This window comes from Argopecten irradians, chromosome 11, assembly GCF_041381155.1.
Source record: "Argopecten irradians isolate NY chromosome 11, Ai_NY, whole genome shotgun sequence".
Lineage (NCBI taxonomy): Eukaryota > Metazoa > Mollusca > Bivalvia > Pectinida > Pectinidae > Argopecten > Argopecten irradians.
The window spans coordinates 19914971-19927106 of record NC_091144.1 but is presented as its reverse complement, the minus strand read 5'-3'; the positions used below and the strand labels follow the sequence as shown (position 1 = coordinate 19927106).

At 37.9% G+C, this 12136-nt stretch overlaps 1 protein-coding gene across 4 annotated transcripts in view; it reads left to right on the top strand.

Annotated features, from left to right (window-relative positions):
- The window catches only part of LOC138334939 (protein mono-ADP-ribosyltransferase PARP14-like), a 68260-nt gene that overhangs the window by 21392 nt on the left and 34732 nt on the right, over positions 1–12136 (top strand). For all 4 annotated transcript variants that reach the window (XM_069283809.1, XM_069283808.1, XM_069283810.1 and 1 more), the window contains exons 9-14: positions 464–706; positions 1287–1520; positions 4823–6667; positions 8573–9022; positions 11242–11369; positions 11631–11864. In XM_069283809.1, coding sequence (XP_069139910.1) covers positions 464–706; positions 1287–1520; positions 4823–6667; positions 8573–9022; positions 11242–11369; positions 11631–11864 — 3134 coding nt within the window. The remainder of the gene's footprint in view (positions 1–463; positions 707–1286; positions 1521–4822; positions 6668–8572; positions 9023–11241; positions 11370–11630; positions 11865–12136) is intronic.

Here is a 12136-nt window from a genome sequence, read left to right as displayed (position 1 = left end):
TCTCGCAAAATTAATATTGTTACACAACACTGCAAATATCTTTATGTGATGTTGGATTACTAGTGTGATGTGTATACTTATTGAAATGCCACACATACACATATCAAATATTTTCTGGTTGTGTAAGAATATCATTACATACAATTTCAATATCTTATGCTTTCAAACAATACCTATACCCACAAGGGGAGATAGATGTGTAATAAGAATGTAGAATTGAATATAAAATGTATAAACCTCTAAATATTTTCCAGGATTATGGAGACTCAAAAGATGTTCATATAAGGTTGACTTAGAACATGACATCAGGGCTAGACTAGTTAAGACCAAAAGATTCTGGAATATTAAAGAAGATTTAACAATCACCTTATAATTAATAAGTTTTCATTGAAAAATTATCTTCCCTATCTACAACACAATCCAACTGAAACCTGTATACCAGCATATGTTATTGATGTTTCAGCTCTATCCAGAGTTCTTTCCAAAACTCATAAACTAGATGGAATAGAACTTCAGGTAACCAAGGTAACAGGAGAGGTGCCTCCAAGCTTAGAAGAGAGAAAGTTGTTGATTTCTAATATTAACCCTGAAACAACATATGACACATTGGTCAACTTTTTAGAAGTCAAAGCTAAGGCAGTTCCTACAGATGTTATGTATGGGAACAGGAAAGACCGGGCTGTTGTCTCGTTCAGAACTACACCAGGTACTGGTATAATATTTAAATGCATTTTCAGTAGAGTTATCTCCCTTTTGAAGTGCCATCTTCTGTGTATTCACAAAGAGTTTTGAATTTCTGAATAGGCTCAATGGTTTTTACCATGTTCTTTTTCTCGTTTGTTGTAATTTTAGTTTATAGTCCAAGTGTCAACATTACATTATAGATTAGTATATCCACATAGCAATATTACTGCCAACCCTCTGATATCTATTTTCGAGGAAGACTCCTGATTTTGAATCCCATTTTAAGCCATTTTAGCAAGACCAAATTCTTTAATATTCAAAATGTCAAAAATCTGACCATACCATCAGAAAGAGCAGGTCAAAATATGCAAAAATCAATCTTTAATTTCTTCATAGGGGGTTACTAAGTAGACTTTCTTTAGGTTATAAAAGTCTAAACACATGAAATTAGCCCCATGGGAATTTCAAAAGGTATGAAGTAGTAGTGTGCTGGATGTAAATAAATTGGAAAATGTTCACATTTAATTTCACTTTTTATATTGGTTCAGTAGAATTTCTCCTGACTTGGGCTAAAACTATAAGACTTATTTTTATTTTCCTAGATATTGATATGCTCCGGTCGATTTGTCAGACCAAGACTTTGGAAGGCTGCCATCTGAAGGTGTCTCGTGTTCCTGTATCCTCGACTGTGTTAATAGAAGGCTGTTCTGACGTATCTGAAGATACTGTGATGTTGTTTTTTGAAAACGAGAAAAGAAGTGGTGGTGGTGAGGTAGAGAAAGTGGAGATCTTATCTCCCTCAGCGGAATGTCTGGTACATTTTATCGATCCAGCAGGTATGATATCAATTGTTATCTTGTTTTTTAGGTCACCCGAGACAAAGTCTCAAGTGACCTATTCTAATCGCCTTTTACCCGTCATAGTGCATCGTCCATCGTCCGTTGTCCGTCGTCCGTCGTATGTCCATGCATAGCACTGTTACCACATTATGGTACTAAAACTGAACATTTGAATGTAACATAACGTTAAAGCGTTATGTTTAGATGACAGTATCTCGAGTTTGTCAGTCAATGCATTGCTTTTTATTTACTGGAGAACTGACAGAGCTGTGTATATTCTCAGACACAATACCAAGAGTAAACTAAAACTTTCAGCAATTAATTTACCCCAAGTTTGAAACATGAGTATGTTACATAGATTCAATTACTAGTACTGTAGTACTGTTTCATCACAAAAGAAATGGATGCTGGTGGGAACAGCCTATAGCTATATCAATACTGAATTCAAATAATATTTTTGTCAACTCGACTTTCACTTTGTTTCTAAGGCATCACCATGGAATTTTTCATATAAAGTCTCTCTTTGGTCGACATTATGTAATTATCTATGATATTTGTGGTTATCTGATCATGAATACCGGTCTGCTCTTAGCAAAAGGTGTTTATCGTTTTGTTACCAATTTGTACCAGAAATGTCACATCATTTGTTAAATCATAAGAATGTCAGCTAAATCCACAATAACAAGATATGATAAGAGTTTTTTAGGTCACCTGAGACGAAGTCCCAAATGACCTATTCTAATCGCCTTTTGACCGTCGTCGTGCGTCGTATGTCCGTAAACAATTTACATTTTCGACTTCTTCTCCAAAACTGCTGAAGCAATTTCAATGAAATTTTGCACAAACCTTCTAAGGCATAAGGCCAATCAAAATTGTGAATTATATGGTCCCCACCCCCCAGGGAGCTATGGGACGGGCCAAAAGGGGTAAATTTTACTAAAATTTCAAAAATCTTCTTCTCCACTCACAGATGTGATGGAATTAAAAACTCTTCATAGATAGAAAGGTCCTAAGGTCCTTAACAAAAATTGTGAATTATATGACCCTGGGGTCTCAGGTTTCCCCCTGGGGAGGGGGTTAAGTTTACTAAAGTTTATATAGGGAAAACACATTTTTGAGTATTATTTGATCATTTGTTATAGGAAATGAGTCAAATATTGTCAGAATTATCAGTATGAGATGGCCATTGAATCCTATTAACCAATTTTCCATGACTAACCCCAAGGGGCCTTAGGGGCGGGGTCAAAAGGGGTCAAATAGGCTATAACTTCAAAAATCTTCTTCTGAAATTGTGGATATTGTAGAATCAAATACTCTTCATAGATGGAAAGGTCTTGAGCTCCTTTACAAAAATTGTGAATTATATGACCCTGGGGTCTCACATTTCCCCCTGGGGAGGGGGTCAAGTTTACTATAGTTTATATAGGGAAAACACATTTATGAGCATTTTTTTGCTCAATTTTCATAGGAAATGAGTCAAACTTGTTTAGAATTATTAGCCTGAGATAACATTTTAATATTATATCTATATTGGTCCTGGTCAACCCCCTCTGGGCAGAGGGGCGGGGCCAAAAGGGGCAAATAGGCTAAAACTTCAAAAATCTTCTTCTTAAATACTGGAAATGGTAGAATCAAATACTCATCATAGATGGACAGGTCTTAAGGTGTTTTATGAAAATTGTGAATTATATGACCCTTGGGTCTCAGGTTTCCCCCTGGGGAGGGGGTTAAGCTTACTGTAGTTTATATAGGGAAAACACATTTTTGAGCATTATTTAGTCATTAGAATAGGAAATTAGTCAATTGTAGTCAGAATTATCCCTATGTGAAGGCCATTGAATCTTATTATCAAATTTTCCATGACTGATCCCCAGGGGCCTTAGGGGCGGGGCCAAAACAGGTCAAATAGGCTAAAACGTCAAAAATCTTCTTCTGAAATTCTGGAACTGGTAGAATCAAATACTCTGCATAGATGGAAAGGTCTTAAAGTCCTTTACAAAAATTGTGAATAATATGACCCTGGGGTCTCATGTTTCCCTCTGGGGAGGGGGTCAAGTTTACTATAGTTTATATAGGAAAAACACATTTATGAACATTATTTGCCTATTTTTCATAAGAAATTAGTCAAACTGGGTTAGAATTATTAGTCTGAAATAGCATTTTAACATTATATCCATATTGGTCGTGGCTGACCCCCAGGGGCCAGAGGGGCGGAGCCAAAATGAGTCAAAATGGTAATTTCAAAAATCTTCTTTTTGAATTCACAGATTTGATGGGCCCTGGGATCTCAGATTTTCCCCTGGGGAGGGGGTCAAATTTACTATAGTTTATATAGGAAAAACACATTTAGGAACATTAATTGCTTAGTTTTCATAGGAAATTAGTCAATCTGGGTTAGAATTATTAGTCTTAGATAGCATTTTAAATCAAATCCATATTGGTCCTGGCTGACCCCCAGGGGCCAGAGGGGTGGGGCCAAAAGGGGTCAAAATGGAAAACATTTCAAAAATCTTTCTTCTGAATTCACAGATTTGATAAAACCAAATAATCTTCATAGATTAAAAAGTCAGATTTATAAAATCACTGACTGACTTCAAGGGTCTGATGGGCAAATATATAGTGTTTAAATGCATGTCTTTGTTTCATTCTGTATCTGAACTCAGGTGGCCATTAAGGCGCATGGGCCTCTTGTTTTATCATAAAATCTGCCTAATATCCAGCAACATCATCAGTGAAATATTTTGTACATGACACTAGTCTAATATCATTGGCTGTGCTTGGCAGAAAAATCCAATGGATTCAAGGACGGCAGAAAAAATGGCTGCCTCGATTCTCTGGATTTTTGCAGCACATTTCGGCACTGATATTCTTTGAAATGCAGGTTGTTGTAGTTTTGTGATAAATTATATCTTAGATTTGTGTTCATTTCATATGAGATTTTATGAAACAATTTCATAAAATCTTATATGGATTGAATACAAATTTAAGATCCACAATATGATACATGTACAACAATTAGATAATTAAACACATGTATTGATATAATTCAGCCAATGTCATACCTCGAGCTTGGTTATTATTTGATTCTACCAGATCACTACCATAACCTTATCAAGGGTCTATACATTTAATTGATAAGTCATAAGCTGAGTGTCCAATACAGTCTTATTCTAGCAAGAAAAATGCAAATTTTAGATAACTATTGAAATTCTTTTTAGAATTTTAACATCTTCATGTCTTAAAATTATTTCAATGATATCTATATTAATAAAATATTAACTTTTTTTCTTACATTTAAGTGGCCAGGAGGGTTGTCAGTTCGAAAAGGAAATTAGAAATTGAGAAGAAAGCTGTGACAGCAAGTCTATTTTATGAGTTTTTAAGATCATCGGATCATCAATCTTCAGCAAGAGAATTGTCCGTAAACAAATCAGCAGCAACAAAACAAAATACACTAAAACAACTAAAACGACAAACACGGCGGATACCAGACCCTCCATTGCATGCCTCCATGACATTGCCTAATCCTGTGACCTTGTCGGACGTTGAACCAAATCTTACTAAGTTCATCATGAACTCTAAACCCAACAAATTGGCATTCGAACAAATGATATCAGAGGTGAGGGGAAAGGTTGTTTGGCCAGAAGATCTAGAAAACGATTTGATCAGGATCAAATGTATGCTTGACACAGGTGGAGTAAACGCTGCATTGGAAACTGGGCAGTGGTCTACAGAAATTTACAAAAATGTGAAGAAGTTTTTTGGTCCCATGACAACAGTAGAAGTTCCTGTTGTGAAGAAAGTTTGGAAATCTGTTTTACAAAAGTTACAAGACTTGGTTATAACCCACCCTGATGGAGTAGCCATTGTTCTAAAACAAGCTGAAAACACGATTGTGATAGCTGGACATACCAAGTTTGTGGAAGATTTGAAGAAAAAAGTAGAAGAAATTGCAATGAAAGAAGAAAGGCAAGGAGGAGAAGAAGCAAACCAGATCACAAAATCAGAAGTTCTGAAGATGTTCCAGATACAATTACTATGGAAATTCAAATTTAGAGAAGAGATGAAGAAAGTTTGTCCTAAACTTGAAGTAGAAATTGATGTTGATAGAAGAAAGATTACATTAACTGGCATGCTAAAGGATGTAGAACACTGCAGAACGGAAATGAAGGTCATGTTTGAATCATTACCCACAGAATCTTTTGCCATATCAAGAGGAATAAGGGATTTGTTCTTTAAGACCCCAGCTAAAACAGAATTTGTTAAACAAATAACGCAACGCCACCTAGTGGTGGTTTGGGATATCCCACCTCATCAGGACGTCTGTGTTATGTATGCAAAAACTAGCCAACATGCCAAAGATGCAGTCAGTATATTTACAAAGGTTTTGAAAGAGAAAAAATTTCCATTGACAGATGATTTGAAGAAAGTTGTTGCATCTACAAAATGGCAAATGGCTTTGAAGGATCTTTTCTCCAGATACCCAGAGGAAGTTCAGATCAGTGCTGAAGAAAACTGTGTCTATGTGACGGCCTCATATTTAGTGTTTGATAAGGTGTGTGACTGTATTGATGCCGAGATCAATGACTACAAAAGAATTCATGACACACACAAAGAATTTCTTCAAGTTGAAGAAGGAGTTTTTACATTCTTAGAAAAATATAAGCGGTATGATATTGAAACCAGCACACTTGCATTACAAAACACTTTAAATTTGATTGTGAAAGCACGAAATTCTACAGTCAAGCCTGGTTATGATATAGAAGGTACCAGAGATGCCATAAAATTAGCCAGGACGAAACTTGAAAGTGTGATACAAAAGGTTTCTATGGATACTCACGTTGTTCAGGAAATTGGCGCAGAAGATTACTTCAGTTCTACAGAAGGAAACGACAAAATTAGTCAGATTGAACAGGCATCGTCTTCCATCATAAGGAAAAAGTCAGGATATAGAAGTGTTCCTGAGGCCAGAGGTCAAAGTTCAATGATGCCTGTCACAAAAGCTAAATGTAAGATTGACCAAGATAAGGAAATCGTTGTTGTTGAAGGCGACATGACTAAGCTGAAAGTTGATGTTATGGTAAATGCTGCAAACACAGACATGGCGCATGGCGGTGGGATAGCAGGTGCCATTTCTGCAGCAGGTAAGACAATCCCACCAAGTTTTGTGAGGTCAGATATTATTGGTCTGGTATTGAATGTAGTATTATGCCTTATTAATACACTATACAAAGTTTGGCAGTTACAAAAATTATACCGTTGTGGCTAGCTTCATAAAAAATTAATATGTGCTTGAATTTAATTCCGCCAAAAAAAGAACAATATGGATTGGGCCTTTTTATAAGAAATAAAGATGACTAAGAAAAGGTCAAAATCAAGAGAAATATTAAGTTTGTTTAAGGTGGCACTCTTTAGTTTCTAGATTTAAAACTGAACAAATAGTGGCCAAAATTGACAAAATTTCCACATTTTCATAATTTATGCATGTTTAGGATGGTTAACATTACAACTGCAGTTGCAATGATAAACAGCCATCATAATTAGGAAGGATATACTTTATGTTTGAAATTCAATAAGTTAATTACTAAATAACACAATACTTGATGGATTTTAAGGGGCCAAAAAGTGCACCAACCATACATAGTCCTTAAGTCACTGCCTCTGCTAGGGATTGAACTCTGGCTTACTTGTCTGCACTTAACCGATCGAGCTAAAGAGAAGTTCTCTGTAGCCAAGAGATAAATATTGTAGCTAGTATTGACCAGGGTTAGTTACTGTAAACGTGGATATTTTTGTGAGTGTTAAATTTCGCGATTTGCACACATAAGTCTTTCATGGTGTTGTTATTTTTGCAATAGATACGTACACTTTCATACATTCAACAACAAAGTTTATACATGTACAACGTGAAAAATAGTCTTTATACACAGGTTAAATTGCATGAAAATTTGTCATTTGGGACCCTATAACAGTGGAAGGTTTTACTGTATATCAGGTGGTCTCTATACAGAGGTTGTCTCTAGGCAGGTTTTACTGTATATCAGGTGATCTCTATACAGAGGTTGTCACTAAGGCAAGTTTTACTATATATAAGGTGGTATCTATACAGAGGTTGTCTCTAGGCAGGTTTTACTGTATATCAGGTGATCTCTATACAGAGGTTGTCACTAAGGCAGGTTTTACTGTATATAAGGTGGTCTCTATACAGAGGTTGTCACTAAGGCAGGTTTTACTGTATATCAGGTGGTCTCTATACAGAGGTTGTCACTAAGGCAGGTTTTACTGTATATCAGGTGGTCTCTATACAGAGATTGTCACTAAGGCAGGTTTTACTGTATATCAGGTGGTCTTTATACAGAAGTTGTCACTAAGACAGGTTTTACTGTATATCAGATGGTCTCTATATAGAGGTTGTCACTAAGGCAGGTTTTGCTGTACATCAGGTGGTCTCTAAACAGAGGTTGTCACTGTAAGACAGGTTTTACTGTATATCAGGTGGTCTCTATACAGAGGTTGTCACTAAGGCAGGTTTTACTGTACATCAGGTGGTCCCTATATAGAGGTTGTCACTAAGGCAGATTTTACTGTACATCAGGTGGTCTCTATACAGAGGTTGTCACTAAGGCAGGTTTTACTGTATATCAGGTGGTCTCTATACAGAGGTTGTCACTAAGGCAGGTTTTACTGTACATCAGGTGGTCTCTATACAGAGGTTGTCACTAAGGCAGGTTTTACTGTATATCAGGTGGTCTCTATACAGAGGTTGTCACTGTAAGACAGGTTTTACTGTATATCAGGTGGTCTCTATACAGAGGTTGTCACTAAGGCAGATTTTACTGTACATCAGGTGGTCCCTATATAGAGGTTGTCACTAAGGCAGGTTTTACTGTATATCAGGTGGTCTCTATATAGAGGTTGTCACTAAGGCAGGTTTTACTGTACATAAGGTGGTCCCTATACAGAGGTTGTCACTAAGGCAGATTTTACTGTATATCAGGTGGTCTCTTTACAGAGGTTGACACTAAGGCAGGTTTTATTGCATGTTTTAGGTGGACCAGATATACAGCGAGAGTGTTACGACTATATCACAAGAAACGGTCAAGTACCGGAAGGAGAGGCAATCACGAGCACTCCTGGAACTCTCCCCTGTAGAATGCTTGTGCATGCCGTTGGCCCAATCTGGCAGGATGGAACTCACAACGAGGAGCCAAAATTACAAAATGCTGTGTTTAAGAGCTTGAAACTGGCTACAGGTTATCCCTCTATTGCTATTCCCGCTTTAAGTGCTGGAATCTTTGGATACCCACTCTCTCAATCTGTAGAAAACATCATAAAGATGGTTCAGCATTTCTTCAACAAGTATCCTTCGACCCGGATCAGAACTGTGTACCTCTGTGACACTAGTCACCGCACTGTGGCACTTTTCATCAAGCAACTTGTTGCTGTATACAGTCCTCAGAGAGTCAAGATCTATACTGATACGGATTCTAGTTCTTCAGGTCAGTAAATCTCAGTCAATGTAAAAGCATACATTATGTAGACATTATTCCTCCTATGTCTGTGTGTTCATGCCTCCATCCAAAATAATTTTACGGGCAACAACTGCAAAACCTTTTTACTGAACTCCACAAAACTTTCTGTATATATCTGGTTAGTACTCTAGTTGTACTCAAAATATTTCATTATTGATATTTTTCTGTTACCATGGAAATATACTGTATTGCATAAAATATTTGTGGGTACATTCTTTTATGGTTTGGAGCTTTGATATAATGGGACTAATTCAAGTACCACGTGATACCGTTTGTGGGGGACTAGTATCTCCAGTGGTGATGGAGCATAACTCTTTGTAATCTTCCCGCTGAAATGATGTTATTGCGGGATATCAATTTTTCATTCCATCACCAATAGAAACAATAGTCCTGCACAAACGTAATCGTGTATCTTGTGGTATTATTCCCATTGTGTGGATGAAAATATTTGTGGTGAGCTGATGGAGCGATAATGACTTTATTATCGTAAATAAATTTTGTTTTTATATTCATGGTTCAATTCATAGCAACCATGAAAACGACAAAAGTTTCTATACAAAGAAAATTTTATGTTATGTAGTGGTGAAAACTGAAGTGTGGGGGATAACACCATGCTTTGCGGCTTTTTTGTTCTTCCTCAATTTTAGTGTTCAAGTTAATAATTTAAATGACATAGCTTGTCCTTGGTTGTAATTCGTATAATCATGATTGATTTTGTTTCTAGGAATAGAAAATCTAAATGAAGCAAATAATTATTCAACTGTTTTGAATCTTCACCAACTTTTATGGTAAATCCGAGGTTATAACTATTTTATAATCTGTTTGTAAGTACTATTTACCATATCAGAACTTTTTTTACATAATAGGAATATATATCTTTGTTTTGATGAGTTTGAATGGTGTCAATTAAAAGTTATAACCACTGAGCTAATAACCGTAGGGGCCATGATGCCCGAGTTGTTAAGATGTCCCCAGATGTTACCACAAGCCTTCCACATTTGGGCCATGATGGCTGAGTAGTTAAGATGTCCCCAGATGTTACCACAAGCCTTCCACATTTGGGCCATGATGGCTGAGTAGTTAAGATGTCCCCAGATGTTACCACAAGCCTTCCACATTTGGGCCATGATGGCTGAGTAGTTAAGATGTCCCCAGATGTTACCACAAGCCTTCCACATTTGGGCCATGATGGCTGAGTAGTTAAGATGTCCCCAGATGTTACCACAAGCCTTCCACATTTGGGCCATGATGGCTGAGTAGTTAAGATGTCCCCAGATGTTACCACAAGCCTTCCACATTTGGGCCATGATGGCTGAGTAGTTAAGATGTCCCCAGTATGTACACAAGCCTTCCACTGGCATGATGGCTGAGTAGTTAAGCCCCACCTCTGGCATGATGGCTGAGTAGTAAGCCATGTAAGCCTCCACTCTAGCTGATGGCTGAGTAGGCCCCACTGAGTGTGGTTAAGCCCTCCACCTGGCTGAGCTGAGTGTAGAGTCCTGATAAGCCTCCACATTGTCCTGATGGCTGAGTAGTTAGTGTCCCAAGTTACCACAAGCCTCACCTCTGAGCTGTGATGGCCGAGTGGTTAAGTTAAGCCCCTCCACTTTTGGGCTGTGATGGCCGAGTGGTTAAGCCCTCCACCTCTGAGCTGTGATGTGGCTGAGTAGTTAAGATGTCCTGAAATGTTACCACAAGTTCTCCACCTCTGAGCTGTGATGGCCGAGTGGTTAAGCCCTCTACCTCTGGGCTGTGATGGTCGAGTGGTTAAGCCCTCCACCTCTGGGCTGTGATGGCTGAGTAGTTAAGATGTCCTGAAATGTTACCACAAGTTCTTCACCTCTGAGCTGTGATGGCTGAGTGGTTAAGATGTCCTGAAATGTTACCACAAGTTCTCCACCTCTGAGCTGTGATGGCTGAGTGGTTAAGATGTCCTGAAATGTTACCACAAGTTCTCCACCTCTGAGCTGTGATGGCTGAGTGGTTAAGATGTCCTGAAATGTTACCACAAGTTCTCCACCTCTGAGCTGTGATAGCTGAGTAGTTAAGATGTCCTGAAATGTTACCACAAGTTCTCCAATTGAGCTGTGATGGCTGAGTGGTTAAGGTGTCCCTAGATTTTACCAAAGGCCCTCCACCTCTGGGTTACAAGCTTGTATTAATCAAATCTCTTTTCAATTTTGTAGTGGATGAATCCTCTGATGAAGATACATCTGAAGAGGGATCAGAAAATTCTAGTGATGATGAGGCGAGAAACTTCTCTCAGGAAAATATATCTGTTAGAGTGATTCGAGGAGAGTTAGCAAAAACCAAGGTTTGTGGACACCATTTTATTTAATCTACTATAAAATTGTATCACTTAATACCTGTTCCCTCCTGTTCAGTATTAAAATTGAACTAAAGATAACTAGATACATCTCCTGGCTACAGTATTGTAGGCTAAATCCATTAAATTTTGTGAGTGGTTTACAGTCATTAAAATGTAATCTATGAGGTTGATATCAATTGTGTAGCTAAAATACATCAGTTATTGAATAAAAAAAACAAGCAATGCTTGGAAATATGCTTTTTTCAGGCAGATGTATTGGTAAACTCTACTGGAAGGGATCTGCAGTTGAATGTTGGTCTGTTGTCAAGTTCCCTATTAAGGCATGGGGGCCAGATTCTTCAGACAGAATGTTCACAGAGATATTCGGGTGGTATAGTACCCGGTGAAGTCGCTGTTACAACTGGTGGAAATCTTCAGTGTCGGAAGGTTTACCATGGAACATTTGATAGCTGGGGCATTGATCAGGGTAGATGTACAAAGGTAAGTGTATAGGGAGGGGAAGGGGTGAATAAGGGTAAATGTGCAGGTAGGGAGAGGGAGGTGAATATGGGTAAATGTACAGGGAGGGGGAGGGAGGTGTATAAGGGTAAATGTACATAGGGGGAGAGAGGTGTATAAGGGTAAATGTACAGGGAGAGAGAAGGGATGAATAAGGGTGAATGTACAGGTTGGGAAAGGGATGAATGAGGGCAAATGTACAGGCAGGGAGGTGAATAAAAGTAAATGTGCAGGGAGGGAGGTGAATAGAGGTA